This window comes from Siniperca chuatsi, linkage group LG23 (genome assembly GCF_020085105.1).
Source record: "Siniperca chuatsi isolate FFG_IHB_CAS linkage group LG23, ASM2008510v1, whole genome shotgun sequence".
Classification (NCBI taxonomy): domain Eukaryota; kingdom Metazoa; phylum Chordata; class Actinopteri; order Centrarchiformes; family Sinipercidae; genus Siniperca; species Siniperca chuatsi.
The window spans coordinates 194632-221488 of NC_058064.1; the positions used below are offsets into that span (position 1 = coordinate 194632).

Here is a 26857-nt window from a genome sequence, read left to right on the forward strand (position 1 = left end):
CATTTGTACATACATGTACATACATTTGTACATACATGTACATACATATGTACATACATACGTCCATGTCCATACACACACATGTCCATACATACATACAGACATATGTCCACACATTCATACATATGTCCATACATACATAGAATCATATATATGTCCATCCATACATACATATGTCCACCCATACATACATATCTCCATCCATACATACATATCTCCATACATACACACCTACATATGTCCACACATACATATGTCCACACATACACACATATGCCCAAACATACATACATATGTCCATACATACATACATACATACATACATATGTACATACATACATATGTCCACACATACATACATATATACATACATACATGTCTATACATACATACATTCATACATACATGTCCACACATACATACATACATGTCTATACATACATACATACATGTCTATACATACATACATACATACATGTCTGTACATACATACATACATACATACATACATACATGTCCATACATACATAAATATTTCCATACAAACATACATAAATATTTCCATACATACATGTCTATATAAACATACATGTCTATACATACATACATACATACATATGTCCATACATACATACATACAGACATATGTTCATACATACATACATACAGACATATGTCCATACATACATACATACATACATTCATTCATACATAAATACATACACAAAAACATACATACATGTCTAAATAAACATACATGTCTATACATACATCCATACATGTCTATACATACATACATACATACATGTCTATACATACATGCATGTACATACATGTATACATACATACAAATGTACATACACACATACATACATACATACATCCGTCTATAGATATATACATACATGTCCGTCCTTCCCTATGTCCACACATACACACATGTCCACACATACATACATATGTCCATACATACCTACATACATGTCCACCCATACATACATACATATATGTCCACACATTCATACATACATACATACATGTCCACACATTCATACATACATACATACATGTCCACACATTCATACATACATACATACATACATGTCCATACATACATACATGTCCACACATTCATACATACATACATGTCCACACATTCATACATACATACATACATGTCCACACATTCATACATACATACATACATGTCCACACATTCATACATACATACATACATACATACATGTCCATACATACATACATGTCCACACATTCATACATACATACATACATGTCCACACATTCATACATATATACAATACATACATGTCCACACATACATACATACATGTCCACAAATACATACATACATGTCCACACATACATACCCACATACATACATACATACATACATACATGTCTATACATGTATATACATACATACATACCTGTCTATACATACATACATACATACATAAATACATACATACATTCGTACATACATAAATACATACATACATGTCCACACATACATACATACATACATGTATGTCCACACATACATACATACATACATACATACATACATGTCCACACATACATACATACATACATACATACATGTCCACACATACATACATACATACATACATGTCCATACATACATACATACATACATACATGTCCACACATACATTCATACATACATACATGTCCACACATTCATACATATATACAATACATACATGTCCACAAATACATACATACATGTCCACACATACATACATACATACATGTCTATACATGTATATACATACATACATGTCTATACATGTCTATACATACATACATGTCCACACATACATACATGTCTATACATACATACATACATACATACATGTCTATACATACATACATACATACATACATGTCTATACATACATACATACATACATAAATACATACATACATACGTATCCATACATACATACATACATACATGTCCACACATACATACATACATACATACATACATACATACATGTCCACACATACATACATACATACATACATACATACATGTCCACACATACATACATACATACATACATACATGTCCACACATACATACATACATACATACATACATACATACATACATGTCCACACATACATACATACATACATGTCCACACATACATACATACATACATGTCCACACATACATACATACATGTCCACACATACATACATACATACATACATGTCCACACATACATTCATACATACATACATGTCCACACATTCATACATATATACAATACATACATGTCCACAAATACATACATACATGTCCACACATACATACCCACATACATACATACATACATACATACATACATACATACATGTCCACACATACATACATGTCTATACATGTCTATACATGTCTATACATACATACATGTCCACACATACATACATGTCTATACATACATACATACATACATACATACATACATGTCTATACATACATACACATATACATAAATACATACATACGTCTCCATACATACATACATACATACATGTCCACACATACATACATACATACATACATGTCCACACATACATACATACATACATACATGTCCACACATACATACATACATACATACATACATACATACATACATACATGTCCACACATACATACATACATACATACATACATATGTCCATACATACATACATACATATGTCCATACATACATAAATATTTCCATACAAACATACATAAATATTTCCATACATACATACATACATGTCTATACATACATATATACACACATACATACATACATACATGTCTATATAAACATACATGTCTATACATACATACATGTCTATTTAAACATATATGTCCATACATACACACATACATACATATGTCCATACATACATACATATGTCCATACATACATACATACATACATACAGACATATGTCCATACATACATACATACAGACATATGTCCATACATACATACATACAGACATAAATAAAAACATACATGGCTATATAAACATAAATGTCTATAGGTCTTACATATGTCCATACATAAATACATACATACATTCATTCATACATAAATACATACACAAAAACATACATACATGTCTAAATAAACATACATGTCTATACATACATATGTCCACACATACATACTTACATATGTCCATACATATGTCCATACATACATACATACATACATAAATAATTCCATACATACATACATACATACATGTCTATATAAACATACATACATGTCTATACATACATCCATACATGTCTATATATACATACATACATACATACATACATGTCTATACATACATACATGTACATACATATATACATACATACAAATGTACATACACACATACATACATACATACATCCGTCTATAGATATATACATACATGTCCGTCCTTCCCTATGTCCACACATACACACATGTCCACACATACATACATATGTCCATACATACGTACATACATAGAATCATATATATGTCCATCCATATGTCCATACATACATATATATACATACAGACATATGTCCATACATACATACATACAGACATATGTCCATACATACATACATACAGACATATGTCCATACATACATACATACATACATACATAAATAAAAACATACATGGCTATATAAACATAAATGTCTATAGGTCTTACATATGTCCATACATAAATACATACATACATTCATTCATACATAAATACATACACAAAAACATACATACATGTCTAAATAAACATACATGTCTATACATACATATGTCCACACATACATACATACATATGTCCATACATACATACATACATACATATGTCCATACATACATACATACATATGTCCATACATACATAAATATTTCCATACAAACATACATAAATATTTCCATACATACATACATACATGTCTATACATACATATATACACACATACATACATACATACATGTCTATATAAACATACATGTCTATACATACATACATGTCTATTTAAACATATATGTCCATACATACACACATACATACATATGTCCATACATACATACATATGTCCATACATACATACATACATACATACAGACATATGTCCATACATACATACATACAGACATAAATAAAAACATACATGGCTATATAAACATAAATGTCTATAGGTCTTACATATGTCCATACATAAATACATACATACATTCATTCATACATAAATACATACACAAAAACATACATACATGTCTAAATAAACATACATGTCTATACATACATCCATACATGTCTATACATACATACATACATACATGTCTATACATACATGCATGTACATACATGTATACATACATACAAATGTACATACACACATACATACATACATACATCCGTCTATAGATATATACATACATGTCCGTCCTTCCCTATGTCCACACATACACACATGTCCACACATACATACATATGTCCATACATACGTACATACATAGAATCATATATATGTCCATCCATATGTCCATACATACATATATACATCCATCCATTTGTCTACACGTACATACATACATACATATGTCCAAACATACCTACATACATGTCCACCCATACATACATACATATATGTCCACACATTCATACATACATACATACATGTCCACACATTCATACATACATACATACATGTCCACACATTCATACATACATACATACATACATACATGTCCATACATACATACATGTCCACACATTCATACATACATACATGTCCACACATTCATACATACATACATACATGTCCACACATTCATACATACATACATACATACATACATGTCCACACATACATACATGTCCACACATTCATACATACATACATACATACATGTCCACACATTCATACATATATACAATACATACATGTCCACACATACATACATACATGTCCACAAATACATACATACATGTCCACACATACATACCCACATACATACATACATACATACATACATACATGTCTATACATGTATATACATACATGTATATACATACATACATGTCTATACATGTATATACATACATACATGTCCACACATACATACATGTCTATACATACATACATACATACATAAATACATACATACATGTCCACACATACATACATACATACATGTCCACACATACATACATACATACATACATGTCCACACATACATACATACATACATACATACATGTCCACACATACATACATACATACATACATGTCCACACATACATACATACATACATACATACATACATACATGTCCACACATACATACATACATACATACATGTCCATACATACATACATACATACATACATGTCCACACATACATTCATACATACATACATGTCCACACATTCATACATATATACAATACATACATGTCCACACATACATACATACATGTCCACAAATACATACATACATGTCCACACATACATACATACATACATGTCTATACATGTATATACATACATACATGTCTATACATGTCTATACATACATACATGTCCACACATACATACATGTCTATACATACATACATACATACATACATGTCTATACATACATACATACATACATACATGTCTATACATACATACATACATACATAAATACATACATACATACGTATCCATACATACATACATACATACATGTCCACACATACATACATACATACATACATGTCCATACATACATACATACATACATGTCCACACATACATTCATACATACATACATGTCCACACATTCATACATATATACAATACATACATGTCCACACATACATACATACATGTCCACAAATACATACATACATGTCCACACATACATACATACATACATACATAAATATTTCCATACATACATACATACATACATACATACATACATGTCTATATAAACATACATACATGTCTATACATACATCCATACATGTTTATACATTCATACATACATACATACATGTCTATACATACATACATGTACATACATATATACATACATACAAATGTACATACACACATACATACATACATACATCCGTCTATAGATATATACATACATGTCCGTCCTTCCCTATGTCCACACATACACACATGTCCACACATACATACATATGTCCATACATACGTACATACATAGAATCATATATATGTCCATCCATATGTCCATACATACATATATATACATCCATCCATTTGTCTACACGTACATACATACATACATATGTCCACACATGCATACATTTATACATACATAGATACATATCTATACAACCATACCAGTCTTTACATACATAAAAACATACATACATACATATGTCCATACATACATACATACATGTGTCCATACATATGTCCATATGTCCATACATATGTCCATATGTCCATACATATATACGTACATATGTACATACATACATACATATCTCCATACATACATACATATGTCCATACATTCCTACATACATGTCCACCCATACATACATACATATATGTCCACACATGTCCACACATTCATACATACATACATACATACGTACATACGTTCATACATACGTACGTACATACATACATACATGTCTATACATACATACATACATACACAAAAACATACATACATGTCTATATAAACATACATGTCTATACATACATATGTCCACACATACATACATACATACATATGTCCATACATACATACATACATACATATGTCCATACATACATAAATATTTACATACAAACATACATAAATATTTCCATACATACATACATGTCTATACATACATACATGTCTATACATACATACATATATACACAGATACATACATACATACATGTCTATATAAACATACATGTCTATACATACATACATGTCTATTTAAACATATATGTCCATACATACACACATACATACATATGTCCATACATACATACATATGTCCATACATACATACATACATACAGACATATGTCCATACATACATACATACAGACATATGTCCATACATACATACATACAGACATACATACATACATACATACACAAATAAAAACATACATGGCTATATAAACGTAAATGTCTATAGGTCTTACATATGTCCTTACATAAATACATACATACATTCATTCATACATAAATACATACACAAAAACATACATACATGTCTAAATAAACATACATGTCTATACATACATATGTCCACACATACATACATACATATGTCCATACATGTGTCCATACATACATACATACATACATAAATATTTCCATACATACATACATACATACATACATACATGTCTATATAAACATACATACATGTCTATACATACATCCATACATGTTTATACATTCATACATACATACATACATACATGTCTATACATACATACATGTACATACATATATACATACATACAAATGTACATACACACATACATACATACATACATCCGTCTATAGATATATACATACATGTCCGTCCTTCCCTATGTCCACACATACACACATGTCCACACATACATACATATGTCCATACATACGTACATACATAGAATCATATATATGTCCATCCATATGTCCATACATACATATATATACATCCATCCATTTGTCTACACGTACATACATACATACATATGTCCACACATGCATACATTTATACATACATAGATACATATCTATACAACCATACCAGTCTTTACATACATAAAAACATACATACATACATATGTCCATACATACATACATGTGTCCATACATATGTCCATATGTCCATACATATATACGTACATATGTACATACATACATACATATCTCCATACATACATACATATGTCCATACATTCCTACATACATGTCCACCCATACATACATACATATATGTCCACACATTCATACATATATACATACATGTCCACACATTCATACATACATACATACATGTCCACACATTCATACATACATACATGTCCACACATTCATACATACATACATACATACATGTCCACACATTCATACATACATACATACATACATGTCCACACATTCATACATACATTTATGTCCACACATTCATACATACATACATACATACATACATGTCCACACATTCATACATACATACATACATGTCTATACATACATACATGTCCACACATTCATACATACATACATACATACATACATGTCCACACATTCATACATATATACAATACATACATGTCCACAAATACATACATACATGTCCACAAATACATACATACATACATACATGTCCACACATACATACATACATGTCCACACATTCATACATACATACATACCTGTCCACACATTCATACATACATACATACCTGTCCACACATTCATACATACATACATACCTGTCCACACATTCATACATATATACAATACATACATGTCCACACATACATACATACATACATACATTCATACATACATGTCCACACATTCATACATACATGTCCACACATTCATACATACATGTCCACACATTCATACATACATACATGTCCACACATACATACATACATACATACATACATACATACATACATGTCCACACATTCATACATACATACATACATGTCCACACATACATACATACATACATACATGTCCACACATACATACATACATGTCCACACATACATACCCACATACATACATACATACATACATACATACATGTCCACACATACATACATACATACATACATGTCCACACATACATACCCACATACATACATACATACATACATACATGTCTATACATACATACATACATACATACATACATGTCCACACATACATACATGTCTATACATACATACATACATACATACATGTCTATACATACATACATACATGTCTATACATACATACATACATACATACATGTCTATACATACATACATACATACATACATATATACATACGTCTCCATACATACATACATACGTCTCCATACATACATACATACATACATGTCCACACATACATACATACATGTCCACACATACATACATACATACATGTCCACACATACATACATACATGTCCATACATACATACATGTCCATACATACATACATACATACATACATGTCCATACATACATACATACATACATAAATACATACATGTCCACAGATACATACATACATATATACATGTCCATACATGTCCACACATACATACATACATATATACATGTCCATACATGTCCACACATACATACATGTCCACACATTCATACATACATACATACATACATGTCCATACATACATACATGTCCACACATTCATACATACATACATGTCCATACATTCATACATACATACATACATACATACATACATGTCCACACATTCATACATACATACATACATACATGTCCACACATTCATACATATATACAATACATACATGTCCACAAATACATACATACATACATACATGTCCACAAATACATACATACATACATACATGTCCACACATACATACCCACACATACATACATACATACCTGTCCACACATTCATACATACATACATACCTGTCCACACATTCATACATATATACAATACATGCATGTCCACACATACATACCCACACATACATACATACATACATACATCTCCACACATACATACATACATACATACATGTCCACACATTCATACATACATACATGTCCACACATTCATACATACATGTCCACACATTCATACATACATACATACATACATGTCCACACATTCATACATACATACATACATACATGTCCACACATTCATACATACATACATACATGTCCACACATACATACATACATACATACATGTCCACACATACATACATACATATATACACATGTCCATACATGTCCACACATACATAAATACATGTCCATACATGTCCACACATACATACATACATACATGTCCACACATTCATACTTACATACATACATACATGTCCATACATACATACATGTCCACACATTCATACATACATACATGTCCATACATTCATACATACATACATACATGTCCACACATTCATACATACATACATACATACATGTCTATACATACATACATGTCCACACATTCATACATACATACATACATGTCCACACATTCATACATACATACATACATACATACATACATGTCCACACATTCATACATACATACATACATGTCCACACATTCATACATATATACAATACATACATGTCCACACATACATACATACATGTCCACAAATACATACATACATGTCCACACATACATACCCACATACATACATACATACATACATGTCCACACATACATACATACATACATGTCTATACTTGTATATACATACATACATGTCTATACATGTATATACATACATACATGTCTATACATGTCTATACGTACATACATGTCCACACATACATACATGTCTATACATACATACATACATACATACATACATGTCTATACATACATACATACATACATACATACATGTCCACACATTCATACATACATACATACATGTCTATACATACATACATGTCCACACATTCATACATACATACATACATGTCCACACATTCATACATACATACATACATGTCCACACATTCATACATACATACATACATACATACATACATGTCCACACATTCATACATACATACATACATGTCCACACATTCATACATACATACATACATGTCCACACATACATACATACATACATGTCCACACATTCATACATATATACAATACATACATGTCCACACATACATACATACATGTCCACAAATACATACATACATGTCCACACATACATACCCACATACATACATACATACATACATACATGTCCACACATACATACATACATACATGTCTATACTTGTATATACATACATACATGTCTATACATGTATATACATACATACATGTCCACACATACATACATGTCTATACATACATACATACATACTTACATGTCTATACATACATACATACATGTCTATACATACATACATACATACATACATACGTCTCCATACATACATACATACGTCTCCATACATACATACATACGTCTCCATACATACATACATACATACGTCTCCATACATACATACATACATACGTCTCCATACATACATACATACATACATACATGTCCATACATACATACATGTCCATACATACATACATGTCCATACATACATACATACATACATACATACATACATACATACATACATGTCCACACATTCATACATACATACATATATACATGTCCATACATGTCCACACGTTCATACATACATACATACATACATACATGTCTATACATACATACATACATACATACGTGTCCACACATTCATATATACATACATACATGTCCACACATTCATCCATACATACATACATGTCCACACATACATACATACATGTCCACACATACATACCCACATACATACATACATACATACATACATGTCCACACATACATACATACATACATACATGTCTATACATGTATATACATACATACATGTCTATACATACATACATGTCCACACATACATACATACATACATACATACATACATGTCTATACATACATACATACATGTCTATACATACATACATGTCTATACATACATACATACAAACATACATACGTCTCCATACATACATACATACGTCTCCATACATACATACATACATACATACGTCTCCATACATACATACATACATACATGTCCATACATACATACATGTCCATACATACATACATGTCCATACATACATACATGTCCACACATTCATACATACATACATATATACATGTCCATACATGTCCACACGTTCATACATACATACATACATACATACATGTCTATACATACATACATACATACATACGTGTCCACACATTCATATATACATACATACATGTCCACACATTCATCCATACATACATACATGTCCACACATACATACATACATGTCCACACATACATACCCACATACATACATACATACATACATACATGTCCACACATACATACATACATACATACATGTCTATACATGTATATACATACATACATGTCTATACATACATACATGTCCACACATACATACATACATACATACATACATGTCTATACATACATACATACATACATACATACATACATACATACATACATACATACATACGTCTCCATCCATACATCTCCACACATACCTACATACATACATGTCCACACATACATACATACATACATGTCCACACATACATACATACATACATATATACATGTCCATACATGTCCACACATACATACATACATACATACATGTCCACACGTTCATACATACATACATACATACATGTCTATACATACATACATACATACATACATACATGTCCACACATACATACATACATACATGTCCACACATACATACATACATACATACATGTCCACACATTCATACATACATACATACATACATGTCCACACATTCATACATACATACATACATACATGTCCATACATACATACATACATGTCCATACATACATACATACATGTCCACACATTCATACATACATTCATATATACATGTCCATACATGTCCACACGTTCATACATACATACATACATACATACATGTCTATACATACATACATACATACGTGTCCACACATTCATATATACATACATACATGTCCACGCGTTCATACATACATACATACATACATACATGTCTATACATACATACATACATACGTGTCCACACATTCATACATATATACAATACATACATGTCCACACATACATACATACATGTCCACACATACATACCCACATACATACATACATACATGTCCACACATACATACATACATACATACATACATACATACATGTCTTTACATGTATATACATACATACATGTCTATACATACATACATGTTCACACATACATACATACATGTCCACACATACATACATACATACATGTCCACACATACATACATACATACATGTCCACACATACATACATACATACATGTCCACACATACATACATACATATATACATGTCCATACATGTCCACACATACATACATACATACATACATGTCCTCACGTTCATACATACATACATACATACATACATACATACATACATACATACATGTCTATACATACATACATACATACGTGTTCACACATTCATACATACATACATACATGTCCACACATTCATACATACATACATACATGTCCACACATACATACATACATACATACATGTCCACACATACATACATACATACATACATACATGTCCACACATACATACATACGTCGACACGTACATATGTCCACACATACATACATACGTCCATACATACATACATATGTCCATACATACATACATATGTCCATACATACATACATATCTCCATACATACATACATATCTCCATACATACATACATATCTCCACACATACATACATACATACATACATACATACATACATACATGTTTATACATACATACATGTCTATACATACATACATACATGTCTATACATACATACATACATGTCTATACATACATACATACATGTCCACACATACATACATACATACATACATGTCCACACATACATACATACATACATGTCCACACATACATACATACATACATGTCCATACATACATACATACATATATATGTCCATACATACATACATACATACATATGTCCATACATACATACATACATACATATGTCCATACATACATACATACATACATATGTCCATACATACATACACACATACATATGTCCATACATACGTACATACACACATGTCCACACATTCATACATACATACATACATACATACATACATGTCGACACGTACATACATACATATGTTCCACACATACATATACATACGTACGTACGTACATACATGTCTATACATACGTACATACATAAAATGAAATTTATATAGTGCCAACTCGTAACAAAAGTTCTCATTGCACTTTTCCTATACAGCAGGTCTAGACTGTTCTCTTTATAATGAATGAATTTATGTATGTATTTAATATAATAAAGAGTACGGTCTTACCTGTTCTAAAGGAAAAGTGCAATGAGATAACTTCTGTTATGAATTTGCGCCATATAAATAAATAAATTGAAATGATACATACATATGTCCGTACATACGTATGTATGTATTTATATATGTTTGTGTATGTATGTATGTAAACCAAATTATAGCGACAGCTCTGATGGAGTTCTCCTTTCTTACAAATGGTTTCACTGTTTAAACCATGAGTCTGTACTCAGACAGCTCAGATAATACACGAAGACACGGAAGTTTAATTACTGTAAATGTTTGTGCATCTGTCAGACAGAGACCATGTTGAAGACAGCTGAGGACCTGGCAGGACCGTATGTTTGGGGTCAGTACGACATTCTGGTTCTTCCTCCATCTTTCCCCTACGGAGGCATGGAGAACCCCTGTCTGACCTTCGCTACACCCACCTTGCTGGTATATATACACTAACATACACATACTGTATATACATAAGAAAATCCTAATGCTGATTTTTATAAGATTATTAGTGAAGTCCTCACACGTCACCTGACCTGTGAAAACAGCATCATGTGACTGTTGATCAGCTGTTTACTGTGAGTCTGTTTCTTTACAGGCAGGAGACAAATCTCTGTCAAACGTGAGTAGAAATCACTTCCACTCTTCACCTGTTCAGGTGTTACTGTGTGTTTAGAAATGTTCATTACGGTCACATGTTGTTGTTCCTGTCAGGTGATCGCTCATGAGATCTCCCACAGCTGGACCGGTAATCTGGTGACCAATAAGACCTGGGAACACTTCTGGTGAACATACATCTTTAAAAAACTCATGATTTATTATTTTAAAAGAACAGTCAGAGATTTTGATGGGATCATCTGGTTTCTTCTTTTGCCTTTTAATTAAATATTTGGTTAAAAAAAGACTTGACTTTAGAAGAAAATACTGAATCCTATTAATGCAACAGAAAACAATTTTCATTCCTACACTTGATGTGACTCTAGTAAAGATGCAGAAGAACTCAAAAGATATTTTCTAAAATGATATAAAAATAGAGAACATTTATGCATCTTTTTCAACGTTTTCAGAAATCCTTCATGTTTTCACTAAATCAATGTCTCTGAATAATAATAATTAAAAAGATGTTACATCTCTTCCTCTGACTTGTCACATGTTTCTTGATTTAGAGAAATTAAATCTCAAGAAAGAAAACTGTTGATGGATGTTTGAAGATTTTTTCTTTCATATTTGTAGATTTATTAAATAGTGGAAAACTTAAATGATTTGAACAGTTTGTTTCATTAACAGATCAATCATGTGATCACGTGATTTGAGCAGGAAGAGGAGAACTGAAGCTGCTTCCTGTTGTTGTTGTCTTCAGGTTGAACGAAGGTCACACGGTGTACCTGGAGAGGATGATTGGCAGGCGTATGGACAGCGAACAGTTCAGACAGTTTAAAGCCATAGGGGGCTGGAAGGACCTGCAGGACTCGGTGAGAACCCGAACCCCGTCTGGGGTCACGTGTTTCTCCTCTGATTTTGATTTTTAATGTCTGTATTTAGATTAATAAGTTCAAAATGTAACTAAACCGTTTTTTTGTTTCTTCTTCTGGTGTTTCTTACCTGTCGGGGTCATCACTCAGGTGAACACCTTTGGAGCCAACAACCCTCTGACTAACCTGGTCCCCAGCCTGCAGGACGTCAACCCCGACGACGCCTTCTCCTCTGTGCCCTACGAGAAAGGCTTTGCTCTGCTGTACCACCTGGAGGAGCTGATGGGAGGCCCAGGTAACACCTGGACACACCTGGACACATCACAAAGACTCTGACCCTGAAAGTATTTATTCACCTGTTGGTGTGTTTGTCTTCTTCAGAGGTGTTCATGGGTTTTGTGAAGTCGTACATCCAGCTGTTTGCCTACAGCAGCGTCACTACTGACGACTGGAAGAACTACCTGTTCACCTACTTCAAAGACAAGGTGAGGAACACCTGTACTTTAATGAGCATGGGGAGGGACACTTGCTGGTTTTATCCTGAGAGTCGTGGTGGAGGACAGCCGACGCAGCATCTGAACACCATCCAGACCAAAAGACGAGAGCGTCCACATTTGTTTTCCGGCTTTTTAAAATTTTTGATACATTTGCAAAAACCTCGCCACGGGGAAACAGAAAACAAATGTGACAACATACGAAATTTGCTTATCAGAGAGTAAAAAGGGAATTCTGCGTTTTCCATTAAAAGCCAAACACCTCACTGAAATTCATTATAATGTTACTAAGGACCTTTTGATACCAAGCCCTGCTCTTTCCATCAGCGGAGTGTTTTTGTACAACACCAAGTCTTGTTTTGGCTCAACCAGGAGGTGAAGCAGAAGGTTTTTCAGGTTTAGTCGTTCTTAACGTCCTGCAGCAGGTCTGTAGGTAACTCTGAGCTGTGTTTTTGTCTCTCAGGTGGACATCCTGAACAAGGTGGACTGGAACGCCTGGATGTTCACTCCTGGGATGCCTCCAGTCAAACCTCAGTGAGTGGATCCTGTCAGGCCTCCATCAGGTCTACCAGTCCTTCGTTAAACCAGTTTGTTCTGATGTTGTTTCATCATTGCGTTTCAGGTACGACACCACGCTGGCCGACGCTTGCATTGCTCTGAGCCAGAGGTGGGTCAAGGTAAGACCTGGACCTCACATGGGCCTGTTGTTGTTGTTGTTGTTGTTGTTTTTATGTTCAGAGTCAAACCTCCGTCCTCTGCCCCCCTTCAGGCCAAAGACCAGGACCTGAGCAGTTTTAACGAGTCCGATGTGAAGACGCTGTCATCCCACCAGCTCATCGAGTTCCTGTCCCTCCTGCTTCATGAGGTAAACCACTTCAGCTTACCACAGTCCACTTCACTTCACCAGCAGTTCACTTCACCAGCAGTTCACTTCACCAGCAGTTCACTTCACCAGCAGTTCACTTCACCAACACTTCACTTCCTTGTTCCTTCAGGATCCTCTTCCTCTGACTCATGTGAAGAAGATGCAGGAGGTTTATGATCTCAACGCCTGTATGAACGCAGAGATCCGCTTCAGGTAAGATTCCCACATCGTGTCCTTCATTTTAAGCCCGTCCTCCTACCTGGAAGCCTCCTGATGATTGGCTGTTCTCCCTCCAGGTGGCTGAGGTTGTGTGTTCGGTCCAGGTGGGAGGAAGTGGTTCCCATGGCGCTGAAGATGGCGACAGAGCAGGGCAGGATGAAGTTCACGAGACCGCTCTTCAGGTAATTGTACTCTCGCTTCACTTTACTTTTCAGTTACGTGTTGAGGATTTTCTAACAACTTGTGAGTTTGTATTTAATGTTTGACTTCAGGTTCTGTTTGTTTCTGTATTTTCTCTTCAGAGAGGTGTTTAACTTTGAAAAGTATCGTGATGAAGCACTTCGAGTGTTTCTGGCTCACAGAGCAGAGATGCACTCGGTCACCTCCGGACTGGTCGCCAAAGACCTGAAGGTGGACGCCGCCACCAGTCTGTAACGGCAGAAACCGGCCTGCAGCCAGTATAAATGCACACAATGACAGCATCAGCAACAACAAATAATCAGATAATCTTTCGTCTAATCTGTTATCAATAATTTGATACATTTTGTTTGTCTGTTCAAATGTTTCATGTCAGGGCAGATGAAGATGGAGAGAAATGATTTCATAAAGAAATAAAGTCTGTCTGAATGAAACTCTGCTGCTGTTTAATAAGTTAATCTCTGGTTTAACACATGAAACCTGCTGAAAAACAAACACCTATAAAACTAATGATGATGAATGTAAATACATGACGATCAGGACTATAATCCTGACTAGAGTCCTGAAAAACTGACAAAAAAGTCATTTTTTAAATTATTTATATTTTCTTGGTTTTACGATATTTCAAGATAAAGGTCTAAATGCAGTTTTAAAGCTTCTCTGCGTCGCTAGGATTATAACGAGGTGAAGAAATACTAAATCTGATATCGTTATCACTTTCTCGGCCTACGAGTTGTCAGATTTAAACTCATATCTGCACTCTGTCCTACTTTGTACTGCAACTTCTGCACAACAGGTTCCTTCTGGATAAATAAACTTCTACCAGATCTTAAAATACTCGCATCAGCTGATAAAACATCACTTGTGTACGTTTTTAGCTCTAAATTTAAACTGACAGGTTTCTAAAACCCACATTCATTAAAAAGGACGTGTCAGTTCTCATACTCACCTGTGGCCGCTTCAGTCTGCAGGTGAGCTGTTGACAAAAACACATTCACAGGAGTTAATAATCAAAAGACAGCTGTTGAACCTGAAACAGCTGATCCTCAACGACAAACAGCTGATAACGTGTGCAGATTAAGTGTTGAACATGAAAATGTGAAGTTTTGATTCAGTAGCCTTGTTAGAAAGTTCAGGTGCCAACTCTAAACATGTGAAGACCTGACGTCCTGATCCAGAGTGAAACCGGTTTCTGTCTGAACCAGAATGATGTTTTATTAAAACCAGTTACTTTCAGTAAACTGTCACTTACAGCCGGAGGAAACTAACAGCCTCGCTGTGGTTAATGTTCCCGTTTCTGTCATCAGTGATGGATCAATAATTACTTCAGTCTCGGCTGAGTTTCACCATCCAATGAACCAACAGGAAGAATTACGGCACAGACGCACGTTAAAGAAGAAGAACGAGGAGGAGGAGGAGGATTGTATAACAGCAGCTTTAACATCACTGGAAACTGAGTTAAAACTCTGCACTCTGGCTGAGAAACATGATTTATCATCATTTTACAAAATTCCTTTGTTCAAATTAATATTTCAGAGCAAACTAATTAAAACTAAATTAGTTAAAGGCCCGGTGTGGAGGATTTAGCGGCCTCTAGTGGTGAAACTGCAGTTTGCAGCCATGTGAACGCCGCTCGCCTCGCCCTCCCCTTCCCAGCATGCAGCAGAAACTACGGTGAAGCGAAACTCGCCAACAGCCCTCTGTAGAGCCGGTGTTTGGTTTGTCTGCTCTGGGCTCCTGTAGAAACATGGCGGTACAACATGGCGGCCTCCGTGGAAGGAGACCCGCTCCCTCTGCAGATATAAAGGCTGATTACACGAAAACACAGCGATTCTTATTTTCAGGTGATTAAACACTGATGAAAACATATTTATGAATATTATATTTCTGCCGCCAGCTGCTCCTGAACGTTCCACGCCGGAGCTTTAATGAAGGTTACGTTTTAGTCTGTGATTACTTTACATGTACATATATATATATTATATACATTAGTGTTTATATGTTTACATTAAGACTTAATAAATACATAAAGTGACGGTTTGTTTAACTTCACTCACCTGCGACAGGCTCACCTGATGATGACGACATCACCAGTTTCTGTTTGATTATAAAAAATGATGTTTGAAACCTAACTGTGAACACATCTAATCATTCCTACAGTTATTAACTTGTTAATTATCTTGGCACGTCGATAACAGTCACTCTTATTGATCTAAAAAATCACAACATATTAAAGTATTTTAATACTTTTGGTATCATATTCCCAGAGAAATATTGTATATAATAGAATTTTTCCTTAAATGTGATTTCACTATTCAAAATCTCCCGATTAAATTATACCTTTTTCACCAGCAGGTCCTTTTATATCGGAAACTCTTATACAATCACAGTTTCACCCACATAACACACTAATATGGAATAATAGATGCATTAAAAAACAAACCTTTGTATAACAGGGACTGGGTGCAGAATCATGTCATATGAGAATTTCTGCCTTGGAGATGATTTAATTGTCAATCGTAACATATTTATAACTAAAGCCATCCCAACTCTATTATATGTTTAGTTAAAGGAATCTGAAATTCTTCTATCAGTGATCACCCCTCGTCTCCCACAGCTTGTAGTTGGAGGCTGTGACATTAATGAAGTCAAAATCCAAAACAAAATGATTGGGAGTATGTTTAATAACATCTCATACCCTATAGTATCTTACAGAAAATCAATTTTGCAAATCTCTTGAAAAGAACTATTCACGTGTTACTCCCAAAGCAAAAGCAATACATATTTTTCCTCTTACCTGTAGTGCTCGTGGAGCCCAGAGTGCCAAACAAATACATCTGAAAAACTCAACAGCAGCGTCTCTTTTCAGAAATCATGACCCGGTTACTCAAGATAATCCTCAGACCTTGTTGTGAGCAGTTTCATGTAGGAACTAGTTTTTCAGATGTATTTTTTTTGGCACTTTGAGCTCCACAAGCCATACAGTCCCATTATATTCAAACATGCAGACATCTCTACGGCCGATATCTCCAAAACAGTCTCGATGATAAACAGCGCTGCAGGTAAGACGGAAAATATGTATTTTTGATTTTGGGGTGAACTTTCCCTTTAAAGTCATGAAAAATAAAAACGCAAAGGAACTTTTTAGCATAACAGAAGAATATGATTTACAAAAAGCCCTAGCCCTTTAAATATATATATATATATATATATATATATATATATATATATATATATATATATATATATATATATTTTTTTAAATTTAATTTCAATCTCTTGTCTGTTTTGATTTGTCTTTTTTTATGCAGCTGATCCTGTCGGTCTAATGCAAAGATCTTAAAGCCATGATGTTTGCACATGAGAAACTGTCCAATAAAAAAAAGCCTTACCTGTGAACTGGACTATGACGACGTGACAGCTCACTGACGTAACGCTCAGCTCGCCCTCGGGTGACCTTCTTCATCCACAGTCTCTGTAACTGACACAAATAACAGTAAAACTACAACACGTCTCAGCTGTGAAACAGCATATAAGCATTCAATGTGTTGTAAACCTCTTCACGCAGGCTAACCCTAACCCTGCAGACGGGACGGGTTACGGTTATCCTGTCGCAGATACATCACATACAAACCTGTTTGTTTCTCGACACAACACATATTATGTTTTGACTTTTTCTCTACAGTTTAGAGCAAAGTAGTCCATGATTCAGTCACAGGTGGACGTAACGTATCAGACACAAAACTGGTCCAACAGAAATATTGTTCAGCTGTATAAAACACAATAACCAGAAATCAGATGTAAATCATTTATTATTCAAGAAGGTATAAAGTCAGATTGTAGTTAAAAGGCTGTTTGTTGTTCAGTGCAGTTAAAGTTACATTTATAACCATCAGCTCATCACAGTCACATGACTTTGAACAGGATTAATTACACTTATTGATCAGATGATCAGGTGAAATAAGGCAGACGGGTGAAGTTTGGTTGAACTGATCAACAGCTGATGATGATGGCACAATAATCAAAATGACTTTAATAACCTGCTGAACACTGAATCTCTATTTAATACTGAACATTTCATTCTTTCATTAAACATCAGCACAATATCATCAGCATCCCCATCAGCTAAGGGGCGGACTAAAGCCTGGTCACCACACACAGCTACTGATATAGAGATACTGTACACGGTGACGTAGCGCTAACTGGGGGCTCATCCCTATGTTCCCAGAGTCCTATGTTCCCAGGGTCCTATGTTCCCAGGGTCCTATGTTCCCAGGGTCCTATGTTCCCAGAGTCCTATGTTCCCAGAGTGCTATGTTCCCAGAGTCCTATGTTCCCAGAGTCCTATGTTCCCGGGGTCCTATGTTCCCAGAGTCCTATGTTCCCAGAGTGCTATGTCCCCAGAGTCTTATGTTCCCAGAGTGCTATGTTCCCGGGGTCCTATGTTCCCAGAGTCCTATGTTCCCAGAGTCCTATGTTCCCAGAGTGCTATGTTCCCAGAGTGCTATGTTCCCGGGGTCCTATGTTCCCAGAGTCCTATGTTCCCAGAGTGCTATGTCCCCAGAGTCTTATGTTCCCAGAGTCCTATGTTCCCAGGGTCCTATGTTCCCAGAGTGCTATGTTCCCAGAGTGCTATGTCCCCAGAGTCTTATGTTCCCAGAGTCCTATGTTCCCAGAGTCCTATGTTCCCAGAGTCCTATGTTCCCAGGGTCCTATGTTCCCAGAGTCTTATGTTCCCAGAGTCCTATGTTCCCAGAGTCCTATGTTCCCAGAGTGCTATGTTCCCAGAGTGCTATGTTCCCAGAGTCCTATGTTCCCAGGGTCCTATGTTCCCAGGGTCCTATGTTCCCAGAGTCCTATGTTCCCAGAGTCCTATGTTCCCAGAGTGCTATGTCCCCAGAGTCTTATGTTCCCAGAGTGCTATGTTCCCGGGGTCCTATGTTCCCAGAGTCCTATGTTCCCAGAGTGCTATGTTCCCAGGGACCTATGTTCCCAGAGTGCTATGTTCCCAGAGTGCTATGTTCCCGGGGTCCTATGTTCCCAGAGTCCTATGTTCCCAGAGTGCTATGTCCCCAGAGTCTTATGTTCCCAGAGTCCTATGTTCCCAGGGTCCTATGTTCCCAGAGTCTTATGTTCCCAGAGTCCTATGTTCCCAGGGTCCTATGTTCCCAGAGTGCTATGTTCCCAGAGTGCTATGTCCCCAGAGTCTTATGTTCCCAGAGTCCTATGTTCCCAGAGTCCTATGTTCCCAGAGTCCTATGTTCCCAGGGTCCTATGTTCCCAGAGTCTTATGTTCCCAGAGTCTTATGTTCCCAGAGTCCTATGTTCCCAGAGTCCTATGTTCCCAGAGTGCTATGTTCCCAGGGTCCTATGTTCCCAGGGTCCTATATAGAGGGTGACACAGGAGTGGATTTTCACTCCTGTCCCATCCCACTCCCCACAGAAGAATGATTCCACTCCCGTGATGAATAGTAAGATAAAATGTCAGTAGTATAAGTAAGGGCTATGTTCGCAGTTCAAACTGCAAAAGAACAAACGGTGGACGTTTCTAATGCAGTTTGACGGTAAAAATCAGTTAAGCCACTGTGGAGATATCAATGTCTAAAGTCAAGGAAACAGTCTTCCTCGCAAATGTGAGGGCGTAGGTTTCAAGGAGTATTACATCAGTAGGCTATAAACTGTAGGTGGGTGATTTCAACATATTGACCCAGGGAAACACACACTGAACATCTGACCTACGAAAAAAACATTGCTGAGAACATAAAACCCTTTGAAAGGTCTCCTTAATGTGTCGCGTTCAGAGGATATTGAGCTGAGGAGCATATATACGCTCCCCTAACTGCCAGTCAGCACTTTGTCACGTGTACTAGCTAATTTGGCAGGCTGTTGTGGCTGGCTAGCACTAGCATGTTTCCAGCTACATAGCATGTTAAAGGTTAGCTCGGCAGCTTCATTAGCTCTGCAGCTAACGCCATGTACACAACGTAATGTGTTGTTGGATTAACAGACGAGTCATTCGTTCCAATGGAGGTGACTGACAGTAGCAGAGCAGCGCCCCTGGTGGCTGTTGGATATGCTGACCATCATAAACATAATTTTGTTTTATTCAGACAAAAGAAAACTATTCAAACTTTTTAAATTCTGGTTTATACTTGTGATGTTAATGATGATATAATGAAACAGGCCTTTTTAACCCATTCCCTCCTAAATGGATCTTCACTGAGAGCTTTGTGGCTCGTGATCACATAAATACTCGACATTGTTGGAGTTTTTCACTGATCATGAGAACAAAGCGTCACATTGTGGTCCTGATAACGGTCTGCTGTTGACTGATGAAGGCAGATACACGAGGCCTTCCTCGTACCTGAGACTGCAATGTTTGAATTTTAAAGAGATGTGCCGAGTTCACGCACCAGCTGCAATTATACAGTTATGGAGGCCAATAACAAGCCGTCCTGACAGAGCTGAGCTTTCAGTGGACGGAGAGCCGGAGAGTCCAAAATGGAGGAAGCTATTGTAGTTTATTAGCTAACATTTATGAATGTGTGGTTTGGGGTTTCCACGAGTCCACTTTAGATCTGGTCCAAAAACTCACAGAACAGCTGTTGGAAAGGTTTTTCTGGCTTAAATGGAATCACAGTAACATTAAATGGTTTTGATATCAGTCTTTGCATTGATAAAGTCAGGCTTGTAGTCATCACTGCAGACCAGGTCAGGTCCTGCAGAGACCCTTCCAGGTTCAGGTCCAGCTGAGTCCTAGTCCTCGGGTCATCATGACCTCCTCCAGGTCCTGGTCTTCCTGTCGTTCCTGCAGTCTTTGTTCCTCCAGCAGAGACACCAGAGAGTCTCTCTGCTCCACCACCTCCAACATCTCCTCCAGGATCAGACGTTCCTCCACCAGCTCCCAGTCCTCCTTCAGGTGGTCTGCACACAACCAGGACAGGCCGGACGCACAGAAAGGACACAGGGTTAATATTCACTATACTATTTCACTAAATATTACATATTTTTAATGTCTAGTGAAATATTCAAACCACAGACTCCATGTGTTTTTTGTCTGCATCATCCCGTCAGATGGAAATATTATAGATCCGTGTGCAAAACACAGGTGGTCTTCATCAACACCTTGGACCTCCTCAAAACCTCACAATCCTAAATAATGGATAGATGAATCCAGGTTGTAGGAGGAAGTCAAGAAGCCTCCATCTCTGTAAACCTGTTTATAACTGTGATGTTGGTATGGATTTCACTTTTTATCTGTGCAGCAGATCCTGTTATATGTTGAAATAAAGTGATCAAATGTCATTCAAATAAAAGTTAGAATCTAAAAAACTAAATTCAGTTTGAACAGTTAGACATCTTTTCTTACTTTTATAAATCTCCATTAAAAGTTTCCATTCTGAGCGGCATGCCGCCACCCAGCGGATCTTACTCTGATGTTTCCACGGTTACAGCATCGTGGGTTTCATTTGTGTTTAATGATGTTTTTCTTCTGATGACAGTTTGATGGTTTAAACAGAAACAGTAACTGAGTGTGATGTTACCGTCCACAGCCATCCGCTCTCTGAGCTCCTGCTGCAGTCGACTCTGACGGTCCTCCAACTCCAACTCCCGAGCACTGAAACACAGCAGAGACTCTGAAAACCGGATCCAGGGAGTCCTGAATCATCCCGATAAACCCGAACCTGCTGAATGGACCACATCCAGGAGAATTTTAAAGGTCAGATACTCACAATATCATGAGTTCAGATTCATATCGAACCAGAGCGTTCTTCTGCTGGACCAACTGGAACCACTGCTGCATCAGAGCTGGATTATCCAGTTTCCCTAGTCCTACAGGGAGAGAGACAGGCTGGCTATCCAGTATATACATAGTATAGTATATTATAGTACACTGCAGTATACTATAATAAGTATGTCTAGTGGAGGTCAGTATGTGTAGTATAGTATGGAATAGTATAATTTAAAATAGTTTAGTACAGTAGTACCACTAAATGGTGCCAGTGTAGTATAAATGGTATAAATATATAGTATAGTATGACAGTGTAGTCCCTCATTCGTCCACTTTAAGACAGAAACTCGTTTACCCTAAGGACAAGATGCCCACACAAAAACAGAGCAATGTAGTTTACTCCATTCAGTGCAGTGAGGAAAACTGCAAAGAACGGTACATAGGTGAGACCAAACAGCCACTTCACAAAAGACTTTATCAGCACAGACGACACGCTAACTCAGGATTACAGAGCGCCGTGCGTTTGCATCTAAAAGCTACAAACTGCACATTTGAAGACAGCGAGGTGAAGATTCTCAGTAGAGAGAAGAGTTGGTTTGAAAGAGGAGTCAAAGAAGCCATTTTTGTGAAAAAAGAAAACCCCTCTTTGAACAGAAATGGTGGTCTGAGATTCAATCTGCCCAAAGAGTACCACAGTGTATTACCACCGTGGTCAAGCCAATCACATGCTAATCAGGTACGTAACAGTGATGAGGGAGGTGCAGCCAGAAAACAATAGGCCTGATTACTGATTACTGGGCCATCATGGAAACAATTAGGTCCTTCCTGAGGGCGGGGCTTATGTAACACAGAGTAGCTTAAATTTCTAGTTCCCGTCCCATTTTTTCACAATTGAGAATGACTTCCAGATGGGAGCCGAAACGTCTTGATTCTGAAAACAGTGTCCAGACGACTACGACTGAAACCTTTTCTACGATAACTCTTTATAATATTTATTATAAGCATTATAATAAAAATTGTATATTATGATTTTATTGATATATATATAGTGAAATTTAAATGTCCATCATTCAGTCCATTCATTATACTATTATATATTATTATTATTATTATTCTTATTATTATTATTATTATTATTATTATTATATTAGTATACTAGTGAACTATTACTACTAGATGAACTAACCTCCCAGGTGAAGCTCGACGTCTTGGCCATTGTTGTCGTCTCCCCAATAATCTGACAGAAATACAGTCAGTGTTCAGTCAAATCATTCTTTACTTTCATTTACTTTTTTAATTTACATGCTCAGAAACAAAAGGCTGATTGGTCACATGATGCAGTCACCTGTACTGACAGCTCTAGTTTACCTGCTGGTAGTTTTCTACATAAATTATCTCAACTATCTCAACAAACCCAAGGTTTACACATCTGAGATCAACTAATCAATCAATACCTCACATCATTGAATTTCTGTTAAAGTGACATTTTACTTACTTTCTTTACTTGTTTTTTAATTACAGTTGTGAATCAAC

At 35.8% G+C, this 26857-nt stretch overlaps 2 protein-coding genes across 2 annotated transcripts in view; one reads left to right on the top strand and one right to left on the bottom strand.

The window, feature by feature from the left end:
• lta4h (leukotriene A4 hydrolase) overlaps positions 1-18026 on the top strand; it is a gene marked incomplete at its 5' end in the record, with an annotated part of 41930 nt that extends 23904 nt beyond the window's left edge. Inside the window, 12 exons of the mRNA XM_044186917.1 lie at positions 14642-14782; positions 14943-14966; positions 15059-15129; positions 15705-15816; positions 15967-16111; positions 16198-16301; positions 16774-16844; positions 16933-16987; positions 17080-17175; positions 17306-17388; positions 17472-17576; positions 17697-18026. Of these exons, the coding sequence (XP_044042852.1) occupies positions 14642-14782; positions 14943-14966; positions 15059-15129; positions 15705-15816; positions 15967-16111; positions 16198-16301; positions 16774-16844; positions 16933-16987; positions 17080-17175; positions 17306-17388; positions 17472-17576; positions 17697-17829 (1140 nt within the window). The remainder of the gene's footprint in view (positions 1-14641; positions 14783-14942; positions 14967-15058; positions 15130-15704; positions 15817-15966; positions 16112-16197; positions 16302-16773; positions 16845-16932; positions 16988-17079; positions 17176-17305; positions 17389-17471; positions 17577-17696) is intronic.
• A 3360-nt stretch (positions 18027-21386) lies between these two features.
• LOC122871423 (protein-methionine sulfoxide oxidase mical3a-like) overlaps positions 21387-26857 on the bottom strand; it is a 38230-nt gene continuing 32759 nt past the window's right edge. The window contains exons 31-34 of the mRNA XM_044186525.1: positions 26511-26561; positions 25326-25425; positions 25137-25210; positions 21387-24516 (exon numbers count right to left, since the gene is read on the bottom strand). Of these exons, the coding sequence (XP_044042460.1) occupies positions 24332-24516; positions 25137-25210; positions 25326-25425; positions 26511-26561 (410 nt within the window). The 3' untranslated portion in view covers positions 21387-24331. The remainder of the gene's footprint in view (positions 24517-25136; positions 25211-25325; positions 25426-26510; positions 26562-26857) is intronic.